This window comes from Strix aluco, chromosome 1 (genome assembly GCF_031877795.1).
Source record: "Strix aluco isolate bStrAlu1 chromosome 1, bStrAlu1.hap1, whole genome shotgun sequence".
Taxonomy (NCBI): Eukaryota; Metazoa; Chordata; class Aves; order Strigiformes; family Strigidae; genus Strix; species Strix aluco.
The window spans coordinates 79,718,987-79,742,346 of NC_133931.1; the positions used below are offsets into that span (position 1 = coordinate 79,718,987).

Below are 23,360 nucleotides of genomic sequence, written 5' to 3' on the forward strand. Positions count from 1 at the left end.
AAGATCTTGGGAGGGGACATATCCAGGGCAGCTGAGCCAAACTGACCAAAGGGATATTCCGTACCATATGAACTCTGCTGAGCAATAAAATCTAAGGGGGGGGGAAGGGGGGCAGTGTTCGTTACTATGACATTTGTCTTCCAGAGCAGCCGCTACACATACTGAAGCCCTACTTCCCAGGAAGTGGCTGGACATCGCCTGCTGATGGGAAGTAGAGAATAAAGCTTTTGTTCTCTTTTGCTTCCGCACATGGCCTTTGCTCTTGCTTTATTAAACTGCCTTTATCTTGATCCACAAGTTTCTTCCATATTATTTTCTCCTGCCTCCCGAGCTGCTGGAGAGTGATAGAGCAGCTTGGTGGGCACCTGGTGTCCAGCCAAGGCCAATCCACCACAAGCATACCTTAAATAAAAGAATGTATCCCCAAGCAAAGTTTAAATGAACCACAAGATAAGATACCTTCGTTTGGACAAAACTTGACTGCAGTACAGACTCTGTTCCAACTTACATGCCACTGAACAGAAATACAAGATGGCCAACTTGGTTAATGAAGTGGCATAAAGTTTCATTTTCCTGCCTTTCATTTCAATATATTAATTAAAATTACTTTTTCCTTCTCATAAACATGTTTCCTAATCAACTTGTGATTTAGTAAATAAACACATTTGTTCTTATTTATACAGACATTTTCACAATGCTTATTTATTACCATTGTTTTACATGTAAAATAAATATCATATAAGTCAGTCTACTTACCAAAGCACAAGAATGGCTCTCTTTCTTTTGCATTGAGCAAATAGCAAGGACAAACAGTAAGCTAGTATTTAAAGATTTCAGGTAAATATAGTCTTGGCTACAAAGACAAACCACTAGCCAAGTAAAGCAGCAGAAAACCAGGTGGCTTTTGTATGAATACAGCAACAATCCATGGAACGTCTCTGCTTTCATTTCTACACAGCAGTTATCTGATAAATCTAGATAAAAAGGCTAAGAAACTGCTGTCTGCCTTGGTATCCTCCACCACTAAAACTGCTAGATTCCCACCTAAAATAAAAGCAGATAATATTCATAGCATTTATTTGTACTTGTCTTTTTAAAAGCACCATATTGTCAAATACCTCAGAGAAAGGCGTATGGGCCAAAGGGTAGAAGGAATCAACCACCACACAGCAAGACCACCTCGTACACAGATTGCCAGCCTAATGCTTGTGTCCAAATGTGCCTAGCCTCTGTGTTTCTGCACAGTCTGAAATAATGTTCAGAGATTTTAGGAAAGCTGATGTTTTACTTTAACTGTACTTTTTTCTCTAACCTTCTCTTACTGGGCAGGACCATTTAAAGGAGGCTCAGCAATGTAAAAATTCCCAAATTTCCCAATTCTCTTAATGGAGCATGTAACTTGCTACCACTTTAAATCAATTTTATAATACAAAACCAACTGTATAGTTGGTTTGCTATCTGCAAGGAAAACAAACTGGTGATAAGGTTCAAGGTCATGGAAATTTGCTGTAGCACATGTGCGAAATCAAAGTGCTCACCTGCTGGTTTCCCAGTCTTGGTCATCCTTATCTTTTTCTTCTTTGGCATCAGAATTATGTGGGTGTTTCTGCACGATCCGCATCCCACCAGCTTTCACTGGAATAAAAATTAGAAACAACAAACCTCAGACAAATCAGTGTAAGTAAAGAACACTTTAAGGATGACTCTCCCTCCCACCCTAATACTTTGCAGAGTAGTTTAATAGTAATCACAGTTTGAAAAAGGGGCCCAAAGTGTTTAAAAGTGGCAAGCCTGAGGAACAGCTACTTCAGGACCGCATCTGCCATTCTCTTTCACATTATGCCATCTTTGGTCATCCTGAGAAGTTGCAGCTCATTTTACCACCTGCTTCCAATACCATTTTAGAAAACTCAACTCTGTTTTAACTCTCCCCCCACCCCTACTAACTTGCAGCAGTCAGAAGAAGAAACAGAGGCAATGGCTTGCATAACACTATGCAAAAGGCCACAAACATGAATGCTAAATACTCCCATAAAACAAGAAGGGCTGAAGAACCTTACCAGTCATTTCGAGTTAAAAACTACAGCTATAACATTTATTTGTGTATATATACACACACACACACATATATATTTGTATTTATACAAAGAAGTACTTTACAAACACTATAATAAAAATCAAAGTTTAGTGACAGTTAACTTGCATTTAGATCAGAGCTTTGTTTTGCAAAACATAAGCATCTACCACATTTCAAATCCTTGTCATGATTTAGTTTTAGAAACGACGCAAACACGAAAGAATCCCTTTGAAACACAAAAGACGTGAAAGCAAATCCACTTATGTTCATCATTTATCTTCTCCAAAGTGAATTATAAAATAGGAACCAAGCCAGGCCTAACACTGCTGCTACCAAGCAGAGCAACAGGCAGGCTGCTCTTGATCTGCTTTCTGTTTTAGTATTGTACTTTTTTTTTTTTTGCTTCAACCATTGCTATACACACTTAAGGACAGCACAAGATAAGACGATGCATCTCATTAGCTAATTGGATGGGTTACACTGCCGTTAGCAACCACATCAGAAAACCACTATAGCGGTCAGAAGTCAATAAAACCACCTACAGACACGTGGGTTTGTGTTTCACATCACCAAGACGTAGTAAGTCTCTCACACAGCCTCGGCAGAGATGTCACAGCCCGAGCAAGCAGGATGCCAGAGCAGCAGTGGGAAGGAGCCAAAGCGGCTTGCCAGTGCAGCTAGGGGAGGCTGTGCTTCTGACAGCCCTCCCGTGCCCAGCCACAGAGGGATTAAGGCACCTCACAGCAGTTGAGTGCTAATCCCTGAAACCTAGAAATAGGTTTAGTTCTCAGTTCTTAACCAGGACAGCAATGGAAAGGACATTCCTGTGCATAGATTTTACAGCCGGGGTGAGGGCAAGCAGTAAAGAGAAAGTGACCTGCCCTATGAGAAAGTGACAGCTCTTTAGCCCTAGGATTTTTTAAACAGATTTGAAGCTTTGTGTGATATTTGAAAGATAAACTTCTGATTCAACAAAGGACATTAACTAAAAGACAGGTGATCAACAGACAAACCCGAAATATCTTTTAAAACCTATCAAAACTGTGTCCTCTTAGTGTGCATTAAAAAAACTCCACAACCAAAACACTAACCATTTTGTGTTCTCTCTCCAGCATAAAACTTACAATCCTTAAATTGATGAGAAATGTTTCATGTGGGACAAGAAAAGATAGAAAGATTAGGTAACAAAGAAATGTAGTTTCAAAAATGAAACAAAAATTAACATTCCTGTTCATTTTTCTTGATGCAAACTCCTTAGAAATTTAAGTTTGTTTGCAAAAGCAAACACTCTGAGCTCTGTCAAGTGCTGTCCTCTTCTAACATCTCCGTTCATCAAAGTGATTGGTATGTTTTATTTAATTCATCATTGCACAATCAGTTCTTATTAGCTCCCTTTCAAATTACTTTCTGTGGAAGGTGCTGTCTCCACAGCAACATCTGCCAGGTTACCAACAGGGCTTCGGGACAATTCACACACGCTTCCACGTTCTTCACCATCTAACAGAAAACTACAGAAAACAATACCTGAAGATTTAGTGCTAATTTACGTGGTCTAAAATCTCTCTCCTCTCCTATTGTATATCATCAGACCAGCAGCCACTTGTTTTCTCTTTATCTGTCACTGGCAAAGATATGCAGCTAACACATGCTGTTAAATCCCTGTTAAAAGCAAACAACCAGACAATTAAAAGGCATAATAGTGACTGACCAATGCCGTAACGTATTAATTTTAATAATCTGATCTTTTGCACCAATATCCACAGGCATAGTATAGACAGCTAAAAGAACATTGGAACATAATTGAATAATCTTTAGTAATTCGGGGTTACTGTGCAGATCTGGGAAACCAAAAGAAGAATCCAGCAAACAACTGCAGTAATAATGTGGATTTCTGAGACCAAAAGTGAAACAATTAGATCAGCATCCTGTACATATATTGCTGATGTACATCTCTGCCACCCATGACACAGCATGCTCATACCCAATCTAGTTTCAAGAGATTTAGCTCAAGAAGAGAAATACCCTTGCAATATAATTCACCTTCCTTTTCAACCTTCAAGCTTCAGTCAAGCTACACTACCTCAGGGTTAGACAGAGAGAAGAAATAATGATTATATCCACCAAGCTAAAAACACTCCACTCCATTTGTGATATTTTCTTGGGACTTACGAGGATTCATCTATTTCTTACTTGCCTAGCATTTACTACATAATTTGACAGATGCTTACCACGGTGATTTTGCCATTTAAAAGTCATTCTTAAAAGAGTAAGAGCTCAGATTTCCTTATAGTAAATCCTGCACAGGACAGAGAGAGGATTTAAATAACTGATAAACCACCTTCCAGAACACTGCCAGAAATCAGTGCCCAGAAGATGACAGTGACAACGACATCCTGTTGGGACTAGGAAGAAAGCTGAACAGGGAGCTCAGGCTGCAACTGCTCAGCGAGGTCAGGTGGGACCTGTGCTAAGGCAGGAGGGGACCGGGAATGGCTCCCCACGGTGGCAATGGCCAATAGGCCACCAGCCTCTGAAGTGTGAAATAAAGAGGGAATCTTCTGCCAGCACACTCCAAGAAGAGCAACAGCACAAGTCTGTTTGCCCCACTACCGGATAAGAGCAGAGTTTTGGATTTTAATTGTATGTCACGTTCCCCTCCTGCCGAGAGACAGCCAAGACTGTTTTGTTTGACCTGCGAACACCAGCCTGCGTTCTTCTTAAGGATATTACTACTCATTTTGGAAATGTATTAAACTGTGTTAATCAATTACCACTCAAGACAATCTGGAGTAGGGAAACATTCTCAGTCTGTTTAACCTTTCCCCCACACACACACTGCCATGCTTCTTTCAGACTGTTCCCAGTTTCTGAGACTGAATTCTGAAATAAACCCCACTGAGTCACAGCAAGCACCAAGTACCTAGGGAAGCACCACAGCTCAGTGATGGCTCCGGCCCCAGCTCGCTCAGGTGGCAGATCCGAGGCAGTCCTTCCTGGGGAAACCTTCCAGATCAACCCAGATCACCCACTGTCACAGCAGCTGGCCAGGAAGTTTTAGAAATCCAGAGCATAACCAAGAGCTTTAGCAGCTTCCTGTTTTCCCTGAGCATCATATTAAATATTAACACAAAACTTATTCTTATGTACCGTATAATAACAGATTCCATTACGTTGATAAGATGTATGAAAAGCCAGGACTGAGAGAAACTCAAAATATGCCATTCTGCAAGCTTAAGAGAGCGTACATTAGTGTCTGAGAAAACAAGAACAGAAGTAAGAGTTATGATATACCTTCATTTCACAGAAATCTTGGCCCAGAGCTATATTTTTATGTAGGAAAAAGCATGTAACTGTTTTCATGAACCTGCTGCAAAGCTTCATAAATAAACTATTAACACAATCACCTTGCTTTATTCCTCCACAGTATCTACTAGAAGAAATGAACAGCTAAAAGCATAATTATGGAGACCTCTTTAGAGGGACCATGAGCTGTACAAACCTACTCAGCGATGTATTACAGATGCATTGAGCTCATTGACAGATATTTAATAAAGCTTTAGTTGGGGCCCTCTTAAGTTTCAGAAAGGAGTTCAAAGTCGCTTTGTGCACCCTATTACCAGCCTGAGGTCTTGAGGTTTCTTTCCATTTCATTATCCTTTGTCTTTTCAAGTGCTTTTCTTGTCTTTTTTTTTTTTCCCCCTATGTGAAAGATCAGTGCAGAGAGGAAGCTAACAGACTGCATGCAGACAGTAAGCGAGGGCTAACAGTGCATATGAAAAACAATGGATTTGTCAATTCTGCTTTAATTTGATGATCCAAATCCTTTCTAACTTTTACATCTCTTAATTCATACTCAGTGCAGTAAAGACACATCTGTAATTACAGGTAGGGCTCTCTATACAACCGTATGCAGCAAAACCAGAGCTTTTAAGTCACTGGCCAAAAAAGACCGCATTACATCTTTGCCTTGGTAGGAACTTGCTTTGTTATTTATGAACACAATCTCACCTGTATTTATTAGTCATATTTATTTTTAAGAATTTTTTACTTTGATTTTATTAAAACTTGATTGCAAAACTGCCCTACTGCATTATATTATTATTCGAGTATCTAAACCGGCTTGAGATACAGGATTAAAACCCAGCTTCAGCCCCTAGAGTAAATATTGAGTAATCGAGTAAATAGAGTCAATGTTGCTAGTGAGCACATTTATTGTGGATTTTCCAAGTGTTAGAAGACCACAAGGCCACTACTTTCCTCTGCCAACCAGCTCAGAACCATCTTCTTCCAGAAACAACCTGCAGATACTATAAAGCATTAGCTTTTTTCCAGCCTCAAAGGCAGACTTGGTGATCACCTTCTTTCCAAAGCTGAATTGGTGCATACTGACAAAAAAACCCTCAGGGATGCTAATGATCTTAAAAGGCACTTAGCTGAAAAAGTTATTCAGTTCATATGTGGATACATGTTTTACAAAGGAGAAAAAAAAAAAAAACTAAATATTCTAACAGCAAGGGAAACCTGTACTGCACTTCAGTTGTGCTTTTGCACTGTGCATCGCTAGTTTCTCATGTGGCCTACAGAGGCTCACTTCAGGCCTTTAAAAAAATGTCACCTGTTTCTAAAGACAGGTTTTGAAGCAAATCTCAAACATGCAACAACATCAGAAAATACAGTGATAAAGCATCTAAATGAAAATATCCACCATTTATCCTTTGTTCCCTTTCCATCGATGGTGCACCTGGAAGACACAGCTAAACCAATTTAAGGTCTTAACCATCCCTTCCCACTGAAGCTGACGTTTACCTGACCTCAAGGCAAGCCAGCTCGAGGAGCTATGGCAGCAAAAGCTGTGGACATCGGGAAAGGTGCTTTGCTTTGTTTCCCTGAACCAGCTCACCAGGAGGTCAGGTAAGAGCTAAAGCCAAGACAAGGCAGGATGCAGAACTGGGATGACTCTGCTCAGCCAAGAGATTGGCTTAACTGTACTGCTGAACTGAATTTGCCATGCAAAGCAAAGCCATTAGTTCTCACTCCTATTATCTATTTAAAGGAATTTCATTATAAAAAGAGCATAATTCAATTAGGGTTCAAAAATTGTTTTCAAATTTAGCTTTAAATCTCAACAATTGATTTGAATATAAAACCACCCAGTGAATTAAGAATTCCAGCATTTTTTGACTGAAACACTTAAGAAAAACCCCAACCCCAAACTATTCCACTAGGAAACAGTAGGAGACACATGACAAGTTGCTGGTGCGGGGACCAAAGTTCCCTTTTTTCAGAAAACTGTAAAAAAGAAGAAAAACTAACAGTACGTGAAGGAACAAGACAACTTGGACACTGGGAGTAACTGAACCCCACCTGTGCACCGAGAGGAGCTGCCGCCTCTGGACGGTGGCAAAGCACTGCCCCGCCGAAGGCGAAACGCGGCTCCTAACCCCACCACCCGCCGCTCTGCTGGCCCACGAGCAGGCAGCAGCGGGTGGAAGGTGCCAGAGCTCCTTCGCTGGGCAGTGAGCAAGCAGCTTTATTCGCTTCCTACCCTGCCAGCCTCCAGAATTAAAACTTGGGAGCGTGAAGCCTGCTCAAGCACTCGCACTGTAACGCCCACAGGCAAAATGGACGCACAGAAGAGTATTAAATTTGCAGTTTGTCTGTTCGCGCCCAGCCTGCGCCGTGTTGCGTGCAGCCACGCAGGCTGGGATGCGGCTGAGACTGCTCCTTTCCCCTTCCCGCCTTCAGCAGCCCCAGGCGGTGGGTTCGTAGGCCTCCACCACCTTTCGAGGACGGGATGCCCTGACGGACGAGGAGCGATGAGGGCAACGCTACTCGTCTCCCGGGTCAGAAGCTTGGAGATGCCAAACGGCACAAACCCGATAAGGGCTTGTCTTCCACCACAGTTCCTCTGGGAAAAGCGGGGCAGGGAGCGTCGCCCCCGTTACTGGCGAAGGGGGCCAGGAAGGCTGAGGGCGAGCAGAGGCCAGGCCCACGGCCACCGCCCGGTGCCAGAGAGCCGGGTCAGACGTCGCTTTAAGCGGCGGCACCCGAGCAGACGACACGGGGAAACCACCCGGGGCTCACCGCCCCGGGCGGCGGCGGGACCCGCCCGAGCCAGCCCTCACCCTCCTCAGCCCCGGGCAGCGGACAAGCCGCGGACTTGGCAGGGAACCGGCGCCCGGCCGGTCTCTCCCGGAGGCGCTCGGCCCCCGCGGCTGCCCAGGCCCCCCCCCGCCCCGTCCCGTCCCCAGGAGTGGGAAGTAGAAAGAGCGGAGAGACGGGAACCGGCGGCCGTACCAGCAGGAGGGTGTCCGGCCCGCGTCTCTGCTTTCTCTTTGGGAGGCGAAGACATTTTTACTGCGGCAACGGCCCCGCTCCCCGCACCGGCCGCCCGCACCCCGACGCCGAGCAACAACGGGCAGCGCCCAGCCTGCCCCGCGCCGCGCCCCGCTCCCGCCCTGTCAACGTGGCCGTCGGGACGCGCCCACCGAGCGGGCGGGGCGGGGAAAACGGGCCCCGCCCAGCCCCGCCGCGGGAGGGCGGGGCCGCCGGGACCGGCGGCCCCGCCCTCCCGCGGCGGGGCTGGGCGGGGCGGCACTGGCGGCTTTAACGGCGGCTCCGTGGGCTGTGCGCGTTGGGGGGGTTTAATTTCTCGTGATTCTTTCTGCCACCGCTGGGCGTGAAGTCAAGCGTTGCGAAAGCGCCGAAGCCTGCCTTTATTTTTTTTTTTAATTCCCCTGAGCGATGCGAATTCGCCTTTATGTAACTGGTTCCTGCAACAGACCGCCTTTAAAACCCCGTTTGGATAGCACACGGCATTTTAGAGGGCGATACACCCTTTTATTTAATTGCGACGAGAAAACAGCACAGGCAGCGAACGTGATTCTGAATTACGGGCTTGTACGCTTCAAATAATACTCTTCATGAGTGGCTAATTGGCGACCCACATCTCCAACTTTATTTTCTTCTGCCGAACCACGTCTGTGTGAAGTGGCGTGTACAGCGCTTGCCTTGCCTGGCTTCAGATCTTACCTTTCTCTTTGAAATCACAGTGCTCATTCACGCCGGTTTAAGGAGTTTCTCAAACGCCTCAGTTATATTTTCCAAGTGATGCGGAAAGGCATGGATACGTAAATTAATTATATTAGCAGCAAAGTGTAAACCATACAGGCTATTCTGGTTTTGTTTTATAATTTGACATAAGGAAAGCGAGTCCCCCAAAAATGTATGACGGTTGGAAGTTGAACCCCCCAAAAGTGCTGTAGTAATACTGCATCCCAGGTATGTTATAGGGAAATTAATGTAGTAATATTTTAGTTATTTGCTATCACTCTTGTTGCACTTACATTGCCACTGTCAAAACATAAGTGATGGGTAAATACACCGGAGTTTTCTGGCAACAGCCCAGAATATAATCACATCATAGTATCCTTAACAGCCTGCATGAACAAATGTTATAAAAATGCTGTAACTAAGTTCTTGCATTTTGCTGCTGGGTAATTTCAATTTCTTACACATACGGCACTTTAGAGTCTCAGATTATATTTTCAGCTCTGTCACCTTCTGTGTAGCCTAACACAAATGACTCCAATTCCCTTTCCAGTCTCTGTCAAAGTCTATTCAGATTATAATTTTTTTCTAGGGCAGAACTATCTCCTAAATGGAGAATTTAATGCTTCTTTTTCTACTGTCCTCTGGATTTGAATTAAAAGATTATATTTTCATTATTCTTGGTTTTCCCAGGTACATTTTGTTTGGATTTCCCTGTGCTGGTTACCGGCGTCAGTATGAATTTTTGCTGTTGCAGTTTTACTCTAAACCAGCTGTTATAGAATTGAAGTTAAACAAAATGTGCTTTATGACATTAAAAACCCCAGAAACTAATTTTTTTTCTCTAAGAATCAGTAATAATTTCATATTTCAGTGCAAAGATTTGGTATGTGGAGGTGCACTATGAGGAAGAATTATATCAGAGACGTGCTTTGGCTGTTCTTGCGAAAGCTGGCAACATTTCTTAACATTACAAGACTTTGCACATCACCATTGACACAAGTACTTGTATGAAGGCTTGCTGTGGCTCCACGGTTAAAATACAACATCGGTCCTGAGTATGCCTCAGAAACCCAGAGCTGAGATGGGGTATTTCCTGCAAATGCAGCTGTGCATCGGGTTTGGAAGCTGGGATCCCAAAGCAAACCATTCTGGTGCAGAAGGAGCAAGGACTGGAAGAGGGGAAGAGAGATGGGAACAGGAAAAAACAAGGTGCAGGAGGACTTGGCCTGAGTGGACAAGGAGATGAGGATGAAAAGTTGAGTAGGGTGCAGTGGAGAGGTGACATGAGAATTGCGGAAGCAGAGCGAGTGCCACCATGGGAGGTAAGAAACATCTTTCCGCAAGCAATGAAGTTGGAAGCCAGGACTGGTTGGGTGAGACGAGGATGAGAAGCCCAGGGGGAGGGAGGAAAGACTGAAGGTAGGTCAGGCAGGAGTGAGCACGCCGAGGATCAGGCTTGCGGGAGGGAGCAGGAAGGATCTTTGCTTCTTTCGAGAGCCTGGAGGTTCTCAGACCTCGCTATACTTGTCAGTATATATTATTACTCATTTCCTCAAGTGACAGGGGCCTGTGCAAATGCTAAGCTCTGTGTTCGCAGAAGAATTATATAGGTGTCAGTATGATACCATAGGATAGAATTTAATTTTCAGTTATTTATTCCATTATTGTTTTTAAAATGTTGCAAGAAAAGCAAAAAGGAGACAAAAATCCGAAATTAAAAAAATAAATTAAAATCAGATTTGTAAAATCAAGCACCTAGCTGGTGCTGGTGATCAAGCACCATCAAGCATGAGGAGATGCTGTAAATGTTTCTTTGGCATATCCGTGTTGTGAAACAGAGCAATTGTTTCTGTGGCAGGTCTAAGGCAACATGCATTTCTCTGGCTTAGTGGTGCTGCTGTAATGTTAGTAGCAATGTCCTTCTCGATTATGCCAATGTACAAGAAATACAGAGGTATTCTTAATTAATGACAAGCATTAAAATGCCAGGAGTTGTCAGTCATTTTGTCATTTCCAGCAGTTCCATTGTTTGTACCAGCACACACAAATGGGAGCAACTGTGGGAAACTTCAACGGAAAACAGCAGAGTTTTTACAAAAAGTTGGCTGTGGAGTCACTTCCTCTGCCAAATCAACCACGCCTGGTGCTGACACCACTTTCCCAGAGACTGTGGCAAAGACAAGTCTCTGCTGGGAAACTAGTGAATGACAACATCACAAGACAGGGCAATGAGAGGCAGCAGCACTGTGAGGGAAAAGTAAATAAGTGAGGCTACTTAAAATATTTTTATTTCATGTTTTAATGTGTTTTGAAGACCAGTGGATGTTTTAGAATAAGAGCACTTTTGTGAAGAATTCCACAACACGCCTCTTCAATTAATAGGTAAGAACTCATAGTAGACATCTCAAGTATCTGTGACGTTACCCAGCACAACCAAGGAAGAGTAATCTCCAGCTACTACTAATGTTAGCTAAAATAGCAAGCAGAGAGAAGCTACGTCTTTTGTGGTGACAGTGCAGGCAAAGCCCCAGCTCCTGCATTAAAAAAAAACCCAACTAAAACCAGGAAAAAGCCCTTTACAGATCCTAAAGGCTAAGTTAAAAAAAAAACAAAACCAACCCAAACGTGAAGAGATTAGACAGGAAAGTATGCAAAAGCATGCATTTAAAAACTATTTTCAGTGGCAGTTGGCCCTTCACAGCACTTTTGACAGTAATACTAGGTTCTTATTTTTGTGCTTTACAGCCCAAAGTATGTTCAGTAAGCAGTCTATTTTAAAAATAGGCAGTCTGTTGAACTATGATTAGGACACCATTTATGTCTATTTTGAAAATACTCCCCAGTACTTAACAGATGGCTGCAATTTTGGTGCTTTCACTTGGGGCCTGCAGCAAAGCTTTGTGTTCTTTCTGAAAATACTGAAACATAGAAAAGCCATTTCTGTGTTCAAGTTGGGGGAAATTACAATAGTGCAACCTATGGTCACTCAGCGCTTAAAAGGCAGCTAAATGTTTTGCTACTCGACTTCTGCTGTCGTTTCCAGCAGACATATGCACATACATGCTGTAAATCCTGGGAAGCATGATAAACTGCTCTGAATTTAGCTACAGGGTGGGCAAAACTCAGTGAACAGCTTTTTGCCAAATACATAGATAAGCATCAAGTCAATGAAAACTACCAGCTGATTTTGATAAAGCATCCAAAATAGTTTCTCCTGAAAACAATTACTTGTTTTGAAAATTGGGCTATTTTGTTTCAACATGTTTTAAGATTTTGCAGTTTTTAAAGATTAAAAACCACTGAGAAATGAAATTATTTTTCTCTTCTTTTTTTTTTTTTTTTTTTTTCCCCCCCTAGTCAGTTAATAAAAATATCAGGTATCCACAAAGTACTAATCCTGTGTGACATTTTTAGGGTAGCATGATAATTTCTGAGAAATGAATGATAAACAAACAAAAGGCTTTTCTTTGGAATTTGATCCTTCACTTTGACTTTTGGGATTGCAGATTCTAACTTGTATATGTTGCTACCCACTACTTAAAACAGTGGGTTTACAGTCTGATACAGGCACAAGATGGGGAAGTTCCCTGCTTTTCTACTTCCATGGACATATGTAAAGCTTTTGGCAAAAGCTGTTGGTCATTCAAGTTCTGTCCACTGCTATCCGTGTTAGGAAGAGTGCTGTTTTCAAGACTATGGTTTGCTTGGAAATCTTCAGAGATTGTGTGGGCCGTCATCAAAAAACGGTGATTTTGTTATAATATGCAGATCTGGGAAAACAGTTTTTGTAAGGAAACAAGAAAACAATCTGGGGCAAGGGGTAATATGTGCTTTAGTAACAATTTTCCACCCTTCCCTTACTGACCATTGTTGCACTGACTCATTAAAGTCACTTGGGTTGCCAGAGTTTGCTGGTTTCTCCGTATCTTGATGATGTGATTGATTCCATGTTGTTACTCTAACTGCACTGTTACTCTGACAAGGAACACAAATTTGTTTGCTCGCTGGATTTACTAATTCAGTTTTCCAGGAAAAACTATATAATTCATTTTTTTCTTTAGGTTTAGAGTAAGTTCCCACTGCAGCAAACACAGGAATCTGTTGAGTATTACAGGTTACTGAATTGAATCATAATGTAATTGTAAAACTCAAACTCTCTTTTATCTTAGCGTTTTATTAAATTTCCTTGGAAGCGTTCCCACTAAAAAGTGTACACAACAGGTCTATCTCATCAGAAAGGTAGAATGATGTTTTCATAAAGAAATCTTGCAACCTTACTTTGCCACTCTTACATTATATTGTCATAAAGTTCAGACTTCTGAGCTGTTACCAAACATTAAATCAGCACAAAAACCAATTTCTCAGTATGATGGATTACTGCTGAGATGTGAATCAAATTCGGGACGTTTGCAGCAAATTAAGAAGTTGCTCTGTATGCCTTTTTCACAAAAGCATTCTGGTTTTCTGTTAATAGTTATCTTAGATGCAATTACTACTTTTTGCATTTGCTTCTCCCCACTGTTGTTTACAATATTATTTTAGATGTTAAGTTTTAGACATGGTGCATGCTAAGTGACACAATTTGTAGTAGATTTCTTTTCTTTCAAGAACAGTTACAGGTTGTTACTGGCCATACGACTGAAGTAGAAATTTATATTGACTTCACAGGAGAATTCTGCCTTTAAGGAAAACCCAAATGGAAACCACTATCACAATACAGCCTCACATTAAGCTAAAATTTAGTGCTTTTCATTAAAATCTTTATAAATGTCTCTAGCACTATGTACTAAAAGGAAAATAAAGCAAAATAAAGTGAAAAAAACCCTGTGAGGTTCCAGAGACCTTGCTCTACAAAATATCGCTGTTCATTCTTCCTCCAATTCAGTGCAATTCAGTTCTGCCTTAGGACACTACTCACAGTAATAATACTACAGAAATATTCTGATATGGAAGATTAATAAAGCAGTTTATAGATTCAAAGGAAGGAAAGGAGGAAGGTGGGAGGAGGACAGAGGGAAGAAGAAAGAGAGAGGGAGAAAAGAAAGAAAGAAAGAAAGAAAGAAAGAAAGAAAGAAAGAAAGAAAGAAAGAAAGAGAGAAAGAAAAAAAGAAGGGAGAGAGGGAGTAAGAAAGATGTCTAGTGCAACAGAGAAAGTAAAAGCCATTGGAGTTTTTTCATCCAAAGATTTAAACATTCTGCATAAAGGCCATCATTTTCATTAACCTCTGCCTTACAATGGGAAAATGGAAGTACAGAGAGGTAAAAATAAGTTGCCAAAGCCAACCTAGCAGCAGAGATGAAAACAGAAGCCAGGCCTCTTGAGACACAGTTCTCTCTCCATTAAGTCTCATTAGTCTGGGACTTACTAAAGAAATTGCGTATTTTATCATTCTAGATAATGGGCACATTACTGCTGCCCAGTTAGAGAGGGTCTTGTTCTTTTAGCTCTGTAGACAACAAGGCTTCCCTCCCTCCACACGAGTGTGAGTGTGCACAGCCTCTTGGGTTTTTTGAGTCATCTGGCAGCTTCACTGTCAGTGGGAATGGGGACTGCGATTGCTCCTGGGAGCTACTGGTATGGCTCCCAAATGAGGCTCGACAGAGTCAGGTGTTGTACTTGGCTCTGGGTCTTACCATTTCTCTGTTCCTCTGTTTCTCACCCATTCTGTCTTTGAGATTGTGACTGATTTGGACCTGTGGAAGCTGTGCTATTTCAATAAAAGAAAGAATTAATGTTGATTCAAAAGTGAAAATGAAAAAAAGTCAAGCTAATTTAAATTCTTAGTGTTTCCAAGCGCCTTGGCTTTGGGGTGGGGTGGGTGTCTACATTTTATTTCTAAAAGCAATTAACAGCAGAATTTGGGTTTTTTGTGGTTGTGATGGGAACTGAGAACCTGGCCGACTGCAAATCTTGCTATAAGCAGTTATTACAGAACTGATGATTGCTTGGTGTCTGTATTTCATATTTAGGGTCAGATACCACATCCATGGTAAATAACACCGAACTTCATTGATTTCAGTATCTTCAGGTTCTTTCTATTCTTTCACAGAATTGTTTCTGGCTTCAGAGGGAGTTTTGCATATACCCAGTTATGGACAGTTGGCCCTACCTTCTAGGAAATAACCTTTTAAGACTGTAGAGTTGACTGTTACAGCTGCTAAACAGCTCCCATTAAGACAAGATCATCATAAGTCAGCACCTTTCAGTACCTGACAGAATGATTGTCTCGGAGCTTAGGCACAAGCAGCCACTCCTAAGACATGAGTGAAGTTGATACTCAGCTTCCCACAGTAACAGTACCTGACCCCACTTTATCCTTCCAAGAGATAGCCAGACCTATTCGAAGAAGCACTCTTTCTCCTGGAAGAACCTTAGTGCCTTAGTTTCAGACTTTTGGTAGTTGTCCTAAGATTTCTGTTAACTTTGCAGCAAACCTATCAATTGCAAAGTTCAGGTCTTTATGTATTATTTATTTACCTTCTTTCCAGAGAATATTAAGTAACAGACAACAAGAAATTATATATTGTGGTGTATATTTAGTCCAAATGTGTCTTTGTCTAGAGTAATGTAGTCATTTTTTAATCTTTGAACTGATTTTAACACATAGCTCAGTTGTAAATCTACCCAGTGATTTTCCTTTAGAAACGCTACTTTACGTTACAGAGAGAACTAATTGCTAAACAGCAAAAAATCCCTTTTCAGTTGAATTCTAAATGCCAGATTTCCAACTATAATTCTTCCTCATTCTTATTAGAAGGAGTCTGAGTGTGTCAACATTCTTATTGATGTTTTCTGCTGAAAGCTTTGTTATAAACTGAACATAATTAAATGTAAGTAGACTGGTATTTCATCACAGCTCAAGGGTATAAGGCTAACACATTCTCTCTCCTGTTATCTCTCCAGTCCTCTTTCTTCTTACATGGAAAGAATGCAAAGTATCAGCATTTTTTAGGGTTGGGAAGTCTTATGACCTCTCCTTAGGAAACTGCAGCGTTGTAACAATGGTGGAAGGGTTGTTTTGCTTTTCAGTTGCATTCCAGAATTATGTCAGTTTTAATGAGTATATTTTTAAAATAGTTGCTGGCTGAAAGCTAAAGGTTATAAGATGTTTTTAAAGTATGCATCTATATTTTATTTTTCTTTGCACAAAGATTTCTTTTTACAAAGTTTGTTTACCAGTTTTCATTTTTTTCCACTTGTCCAGACTACATAATTTAAATTAATTTACTTTAATGGCTAGTATTGCAATGTTTATACTTTTCACAGAAGTCTAATTTTATGTTCAACGATTATCCTGTGTTAAGCATTTATCAAAATATCATCAGAAGGTTGTTCATGCTCGTACTGGGTCTGGCTGGGATGGAGGTAATTCTCGTCATAGCAGCCCTTATGGTGCTGTGTTTTGGATTTGTGACCAAAACTGTGTTGATAACATAGAAGAGTTTTGGCTATTGTTGAGCAGTGCTTGCACAGCTCAAGGCTTTCTTTATCCCACTCTGTGCCCCGCAGTGAGTGGGAGAAAGGGAGGAAGTGAGGAGCTGTGTGGGTGCTTGGCTGTTGGCCTGGGTCAACCCACCATAACGCTGTACTGTGGGAAGTTGAGTACCAACATCACTCGTGTCTTAAGAGTGGCTGCTTGTGCCCAAGCTTTGAGACAGTCATGTACTTAAAGGTGCTGACCTATGATGATCTTGTCTTAATGGGAGCTGTTTAGCACCTGTAACAGTCAACCCTACAGTCCTAAAAGGCTTCCAGGAAAATTTGTTTCCCAACTTTTCCATGCATGGCTGACTGGCCTGTATCCAGATCCTCCTTCTTGCCCCTCTTGAAGAGGGATGTGACATTTGCCTTCCACAGTCTTCAGAAACCTACTTGTGATTGCAGTGACCTTTCAAAAGTGATAGAGATCTTGCAATGACAGCAGCCAGATGTCCCAGCACTGTTAGATGCAACCCATCCAGTCTCTTGTCCAGCTGGCTTAAGAGATGCCTAACTCTGCTAGTTACCCTCTACCAAGAGTAATGCTTCAGTTCCACTGATTGCTATTAGGTTCCTGATACACCTGAGGGAAGAACATACCTGTAAAAACTTAGGCAAAAAAAGCACTGAATACCTCACCTTCTCCATATCCTTTGTCACTGGGTCCCCTAGGCAGGGGACCTACAGCAGATCTAAGTTTTCCCTAGACTTCATTTTGCTGCCAATAGACTTACAGAAGTCCTTCTTAACAGACCTTCCTAGCCATGCTAGTTTCTCATCCAGCTAAGCTTTAACTTTACTAACTCCATACCTTCACATAGTATAATATATGATAGTGTATAAAGATGTAATTAGATAGTATGCGTATACACATACGCAGCTATATCTAATAAAATACAACAGAAGTATTGTACAAGGTGAAGAGCTAAATGCAAAGTGGCTATGTCATCAAACTGTGTGTAAAGAGATTTTTATGTTTAAAAAAATAGAATATGTAAAGGTATATTTGTTGCATTTACAGAATGTATGGATAGACAGTTGGACTGTCATATCAGGAGTCACTTCAGTTTCTTCTCAAAACTCCAAAAGAACAGTAAGATATGCTTCAGTATGCATCACATGCTACATAACTAATAGACATGTGTGAAGGCAAAGGTCTGTCTAGCCTAATGAGTGAAGCTCTGTAACTGTCCATAAGTATAAGGCCCGTATTCTCTACACTGGTTTTCAAGAAGTCCAGGTCTCACCATCTCTCAGTCCCAACTTGTGAACTGGGCACAGTTCCATAGAATTCATCAGCCCTGTACTCAGAGCAATGATTATGGACTGAGTTTCTCTTGGGGATGTTACCAGGGCCTGCTCAGTGAGGAAATCCTTATTGTGCTACATACGCATTGCAGAGGTCATTTTCCTCCAGATTTGCCTTCCTCGAGAGCCTCAAAAACTCCTCAGAATGTGCTTTTATAGGCCCTCCATATCTTTGGTGCAAAATAGGCCTGCATCCCTTGACTTGACCCTTAGGAATCCATAGGTGCAAGGGTGTTGCCTTGAGCAATCCACTGGCTGAGGAGCTAGTTTCCCAAACAAACCTGAATTTGAAATGAATTATCTCAGATACATTTACTCAGGCCTCCTTTGTCCTCATTTGGAATAAGGTATAATACCATCAGTATAATACCACAGACTCCTTACAAGTTTATGTTATGGTGAATCCTGTTGTTCATCAACAGGTAAGACCTTTTTTGTATATGACCATCAAATTTTGCAGTGGTTAGTGCACTGTGCCTTTGTGCAATCACTGCCACTATGCATACAAGATCTAAATGTCCCCCAGCAACACCTGCAATTATTTGAATGATCCATCTTGGCCCCCTTGTCCTTCTAATTTCTATCTGCTCCTCCTGTGGCAGCATGGGTTGGTGTCTAGCTTGTTTACCTTCCTAAGGCAGCTTCTGCACAGAAACCCTCTGTCCTCTTACGTGGCCATAGGGACTTCTTGCCTCCCTGCTACTGCAGTCTGCTACCATATTGTTGTGTACTACTCTCCTTTCTTCCCTTTCTTTCCAGCAGAGTCCTGAGGACAGTAAGCTACCAGAGGCTTTCCACTTCCCATTTCACGGCCTGTACTGAATTTTGATGAATTACCAGAGGCTATACTGGCCTCCTAGCAACCTATTGGCATTGCTTTCTTGAGGAAATACTGTCCCTGGATCTTGAATCCCAGCAAATTGAAATCATGATGGTGAGCTGGTAATAGCTGAGATGCTGATTTGGTGTTACAATTTGCAAGCCATGTTACAAGGCCGTGGGGAAGAATGACTGATACTGCCAGGTCAAGGAAAATGTGTATCAAAGAACTAATCGAGGGTCACCACCATCATTTATGGACACTCTGCGAGGATAAGAGGGGGGCTTAATGGATCATTCTGAATTCATCACATCCTTTTGTCAATATCTGTCCTAGAGGAGTAAAGGGACCCATAATCTTTGCAGCCACCTCATTTATTATTTTTTATAGGCCATTACTTTCCAGCCCTTTACTGATTTTAAACTCTTGGCTATTACAGTACTCCTGGTTCCCCCTCAAGGACAGCTCTGCTAGAAATACTGTCTCTTATGGTCATGCTGAAACAGAGCCTCAAATTCATACAGATTAACTGGGAAAGTTCTGGCTCCCCAAACTACCTCATTCTTCTGCCCAAGGATTAGTACTCCTTCCTTGCTCTTTTTGTCTACTCCTTATCATCCTAGTTGCCCTTTTCCATGACACAAACTTAACCTTAGTTTCCAAACCTGCGTCTGGCACAGCAGTGTGAAAGTTGATAAGCTGCCTAAAAGACAACGCTCTACATTGAAACTAAACTGCACTTTTGCAGTCATTATCAATAGTCACAAGTCACACTTCTCTCCACTGTCCCCTGTCCATCAGTTCATTCTTGTCTAAATTCAATCATGGGTTAAAAGCACATCCTTCAAAAGACTCTGTATGGCCTGCCTCTGCTTCTGTAATGCTTCTTGCTAGCTCTGGCTTCTCCTTTCTGTGCTCTATTGATATCTTTTCCTAATACGGCAATGAAAATAGCTCCACATAGTCCTGTTCCAAATGTCTTTCCAGAAGATTAGCCAGTCCTCCATATTGCTACCAACTCTGAACACCTGATGGAAATCCCTCCACCAACAGACTATTCAGGAAGAAACACCTGTTTTCTTTGCTCTGCTCAGTCTCATACATCAGTTAAATACCTGTTGTTTTGCCTGCCTTCCGTTCACATAATCTTGCTTGTCCTTCGGAGACAATCCTGGAATAAATTTATGCTGCACCAAACTCACCCTCAGCAAATGAAATACATATGAAAACAGTCTAGCTGCTTTTAAGTCTCATGGGCACTTCTCATATCTCATGACTCCCAAGTCTGTAGGGAAAACACAGAATGAAAAATCCCAAACAAAGGAATCTCACACAATCCTCAAGTGCTTCCACTGCATTTGTTGGAATGGGTTTTGTGGCCTGTTGCCCACGCTTCTTGTCCCACCTGGGCATCTCTGCTGTCCCCTCAACTATGAGAGGCTTTACCCTGGACATCGGAAAATGCTGGGACTCCAGCAAAGATAGCCTGTGCCTGGAGCACTTGTCTGTTCCTTCAGTGGCCTTGGGGTGCTGCTGCAATGTTTGAGAAGAGCTGCGTGAGAGCCTGCATGCTGCACTGACCCCAGTTAGCTGCATCATGGACCAAAAGTGAATCAAACCCTGTGCTACGAATGTGGCTGTCAGCTGGGGATACTCTTCAGACATCCCATGCGTGACTTGCGCTATGGGGTAGAGCTCAGTTACGTCTGGTCCAGTGATCATATCTGATAGGCAGATGTGGCATAGTCTGTTGTGTTTGTGTAAAACATGGGTGAAGTCTTACGTGAAGTAAAACCTTCTGGTTAAAGAGATAATACACACTGAATTTCAGAAGTATTTTCAGTTTTGATCAGGTAGGAAGAGAAGTCTATCAGTAATAAACTGATTAACAGTTTGCTAATACTCAAGCCAAGGAGATGACTATGTCTGGTTTGCTAAAAAGAAAGCAGCATTTTCGAAGAGTCAAGGGCAATTATTAGTCAAGGAATAGATACAAAGTGAAGGATCACATAAGAAGTGAGGTTCAAAATTTTGTGGGAAGAGAAATTTGATTTTGAACATATCCTTAAAATGTGTTAAAGGAATGTATTATGAAAGGTAGCATTCCTCCCTGAGCCAAGATCCGTTTCCACGACCCCAGCCTGAGAATGTAGTTATTTCAAGGCTGGATCTTCAGTCAAGAGGATGTGAATTTCTAACAGTCTCATAATGGGTGGGAAGAAACTTTAGAACCGACATAAATAATGATGAAAGATCTGCATGCGTTTTCTATTTCCTTTTGGCGTTTGGACTTCAGAAAATTTTGTAACCACGTAATTTAAATTCTGTAGGAAAACATTTTTCTTCCCTTTTAGTTTAGGCTGGTTTGAATTAAAGATGATTTCACGGTAAATACCTAGTGATTTAATCCCATAGGTGCAGCTAAACTTTGAACCACTTTACTGGAATATTCTTGCAATGCCCAGCAACCCAATGCTTGCTTTTTTTTTTTTTTTTTTTTTTTTTAAATTTCTGAGGCTTATCAGATAGGCGTTGAAGTGGAAGAAGCATTTTCTGGTGACCAGTGCTAGTCAGGGAAGCAGCAGAATAGCGGAGGAGCATGCTTAATCCAAGAATTCTGCCAGTTTGGGTGTCAAAGTATTTCCTAACACTGAATGAAAGAATTTTTTAAATGTCGAGTTTCATAAAGTGAAAGGCATACAGCACTGTGAGAAGCAGTAGGAAAATGATCTGTTATAAATATTTGAACTCTTGCTGAGGTATCTTTTCTCCTTTGTCCTCCCTGGAATAGCTAAAACTAACATCTCTATTGAGTTTAAAGAACCGGGTCAATCAACTATTGAACACAGAGCATTTGTCGCCTAGAGGAATGAATAATTAATGTAGCCTCACTAATCTGATATCAAAGGGAAGGAAATGTAATAGCAAATATGCCTATGCATAAGGGGGAAAAAAGACAATAGTAACATCCTATCAGGTCTGCTTAAGTGGTTTACACACATGAATCTGAGCTGAGGGTTCAAACTGAAATGCCTAGTGAAAATAGGCTGATTGAGAAACCAAAATAATTTCTTTTGCTGGGAAGAGAAGTGATATGAAGGCAGAAAAGATTTCTGAGCCTGTTCAAAATGAAGCAAGGAAAATATTTCCAGCTGAAGATTTTGGATTTAGAGATTAAATCACTGCTGCTAAGCTTGGCTATTCTCTAAGGTAATGAAAGATTCAGGCTTGTTGTATCTCTGTAACTTCTTCAGTATATCCTGCCTCTGAATATAACTTAGGCAAATCTAGAGGTAGAAATCCATTTAATTTTCCATTCACCGTGAGAATACTTCTTTTTAATGGTTCTTTCTCTATTAAAAGGTAGGAATGTGTCAGGGAAAAAAATATATATATTCTGAAGATATTCCTAGAAGTTTGGTTACATTTTTGGAAGGAGATGCTGTAGTCTAAATGTTCAAAATTGCTCTAGAGCCAATACAATCCACAGAGACAGTGTGGAAAAAGCAGGGTAAAAAGGGAAACAGGAACTGGTGAATAGGAAGTATGAGCATAAGAACATTTTTGGAGATCGTTGCAGTCCCCAGAAGCTGCAGTGAAATTTATGCAAGTTTCTGTTTTGGGAAACAACTAAAAACCTGTGCTTGCAGTCAGAGATAGAAGTGTGGAAAAGATGGGGAACTGACAGTATAGAGGAAAAAATACTCTAGGGGACTGTATATACTTTTTTCTTATCTTACTGTGTATAGTTTAAAGCCTTTTCTCCATGAGAAAGTTGCACCATTCTGTTTAGGTATGCAGTTTTAAATAAATACAACAGACATTCCTGTTTGAGCTTAAACCATTTTATTTTATTTTTAATTCAGGACAATGAAAAACATGTCTATGCTCTACCAAGTAAGAATGTCTACACAAGAATTTACATTAGTTAAATTAGATTGGTTTAAACTTGGTTTAAATTAAATTAGTGCATCTTTCTGTTGTAAAGAGGGCTTTCAGCATGTGCACTGTCCACATCAGAGACACACCTGATAAAAGTATTTCACTGCTGAGGAGGTACAGCTGAGGATTCACCATTTTTCAGAGAAGTACTTTGAAAAAGAAGCTAGAAATAAAAAAAAATTGACTGCCTTATAGAAAAAAAAAACCACCCCAAACAAACAGGAAATTCCGTGTACACAGCATGAAATCAGACCACAAAATCAGGAATTATAGACATTGAAATACAGAAAGGCCTGTTCAACAAGCAGCATTAAGGAAAGCCAAGATCCCTGATACAGACAGAGAAGCATCGCATTTAGCTTGGTGAAGAAAGCAGCTGAAAAATTCGGAGAATTTAAAGCATGTAATGTTTAACACTGAAAGATAAAGGAAGATTCAGTGACATGTCTTTGTTCTTAACGGATTGGAAGCAAAGTTGGAAAGGCTGCTGGGTTTGCGTGTTGTAGGCAAAGAGCACACACAAAGTCACGTTCATTCCTGCTCTGTTCAGCACGTAAGAGAACTGCAATCTGGACTTCAAAAAAATCAATGTCGCATCCTGCAGCGAGGTGGGTGGATCATTCAAAATATGTTGTGGGAGAAGGAAACAGAACTCCTCTCTCAGTACGTTGACATGGAGA

At 41.4% G+C, this 23,360-nt stretch overlaps 1 protein-coding gene across 1 annotated transcript in view; it reads right to left on the reverse strand.

The window, feature by feature from the left end:
* DAP (death associated protein) overlaps positions 1-8,529 on the reverse strand; it is a 61,358-nt gene extending 52,829 nt beyond the window's left edge. The window contains exons 1-2 of the mRNA XM_074825934.1: positions 8,375-8,529; positions 1,539-1,635 (exon numbers count right to left, since the gene is read on the reverse strand). Of these exons, the coding sequence (XP_074682035.1) occupies positions 1,539-1,635; positions 8,375-8,429 (152 nt within the window). The 5' untranslated portion in view covers positions 8,430-8,529. The remainder of the gene's footprint in view (positions 1-1,538; positions 1,636-8,374) is intronic.
* Between the last annotated feature and the right edge of the window lie 14,831 nt (positions 8,530-23,360).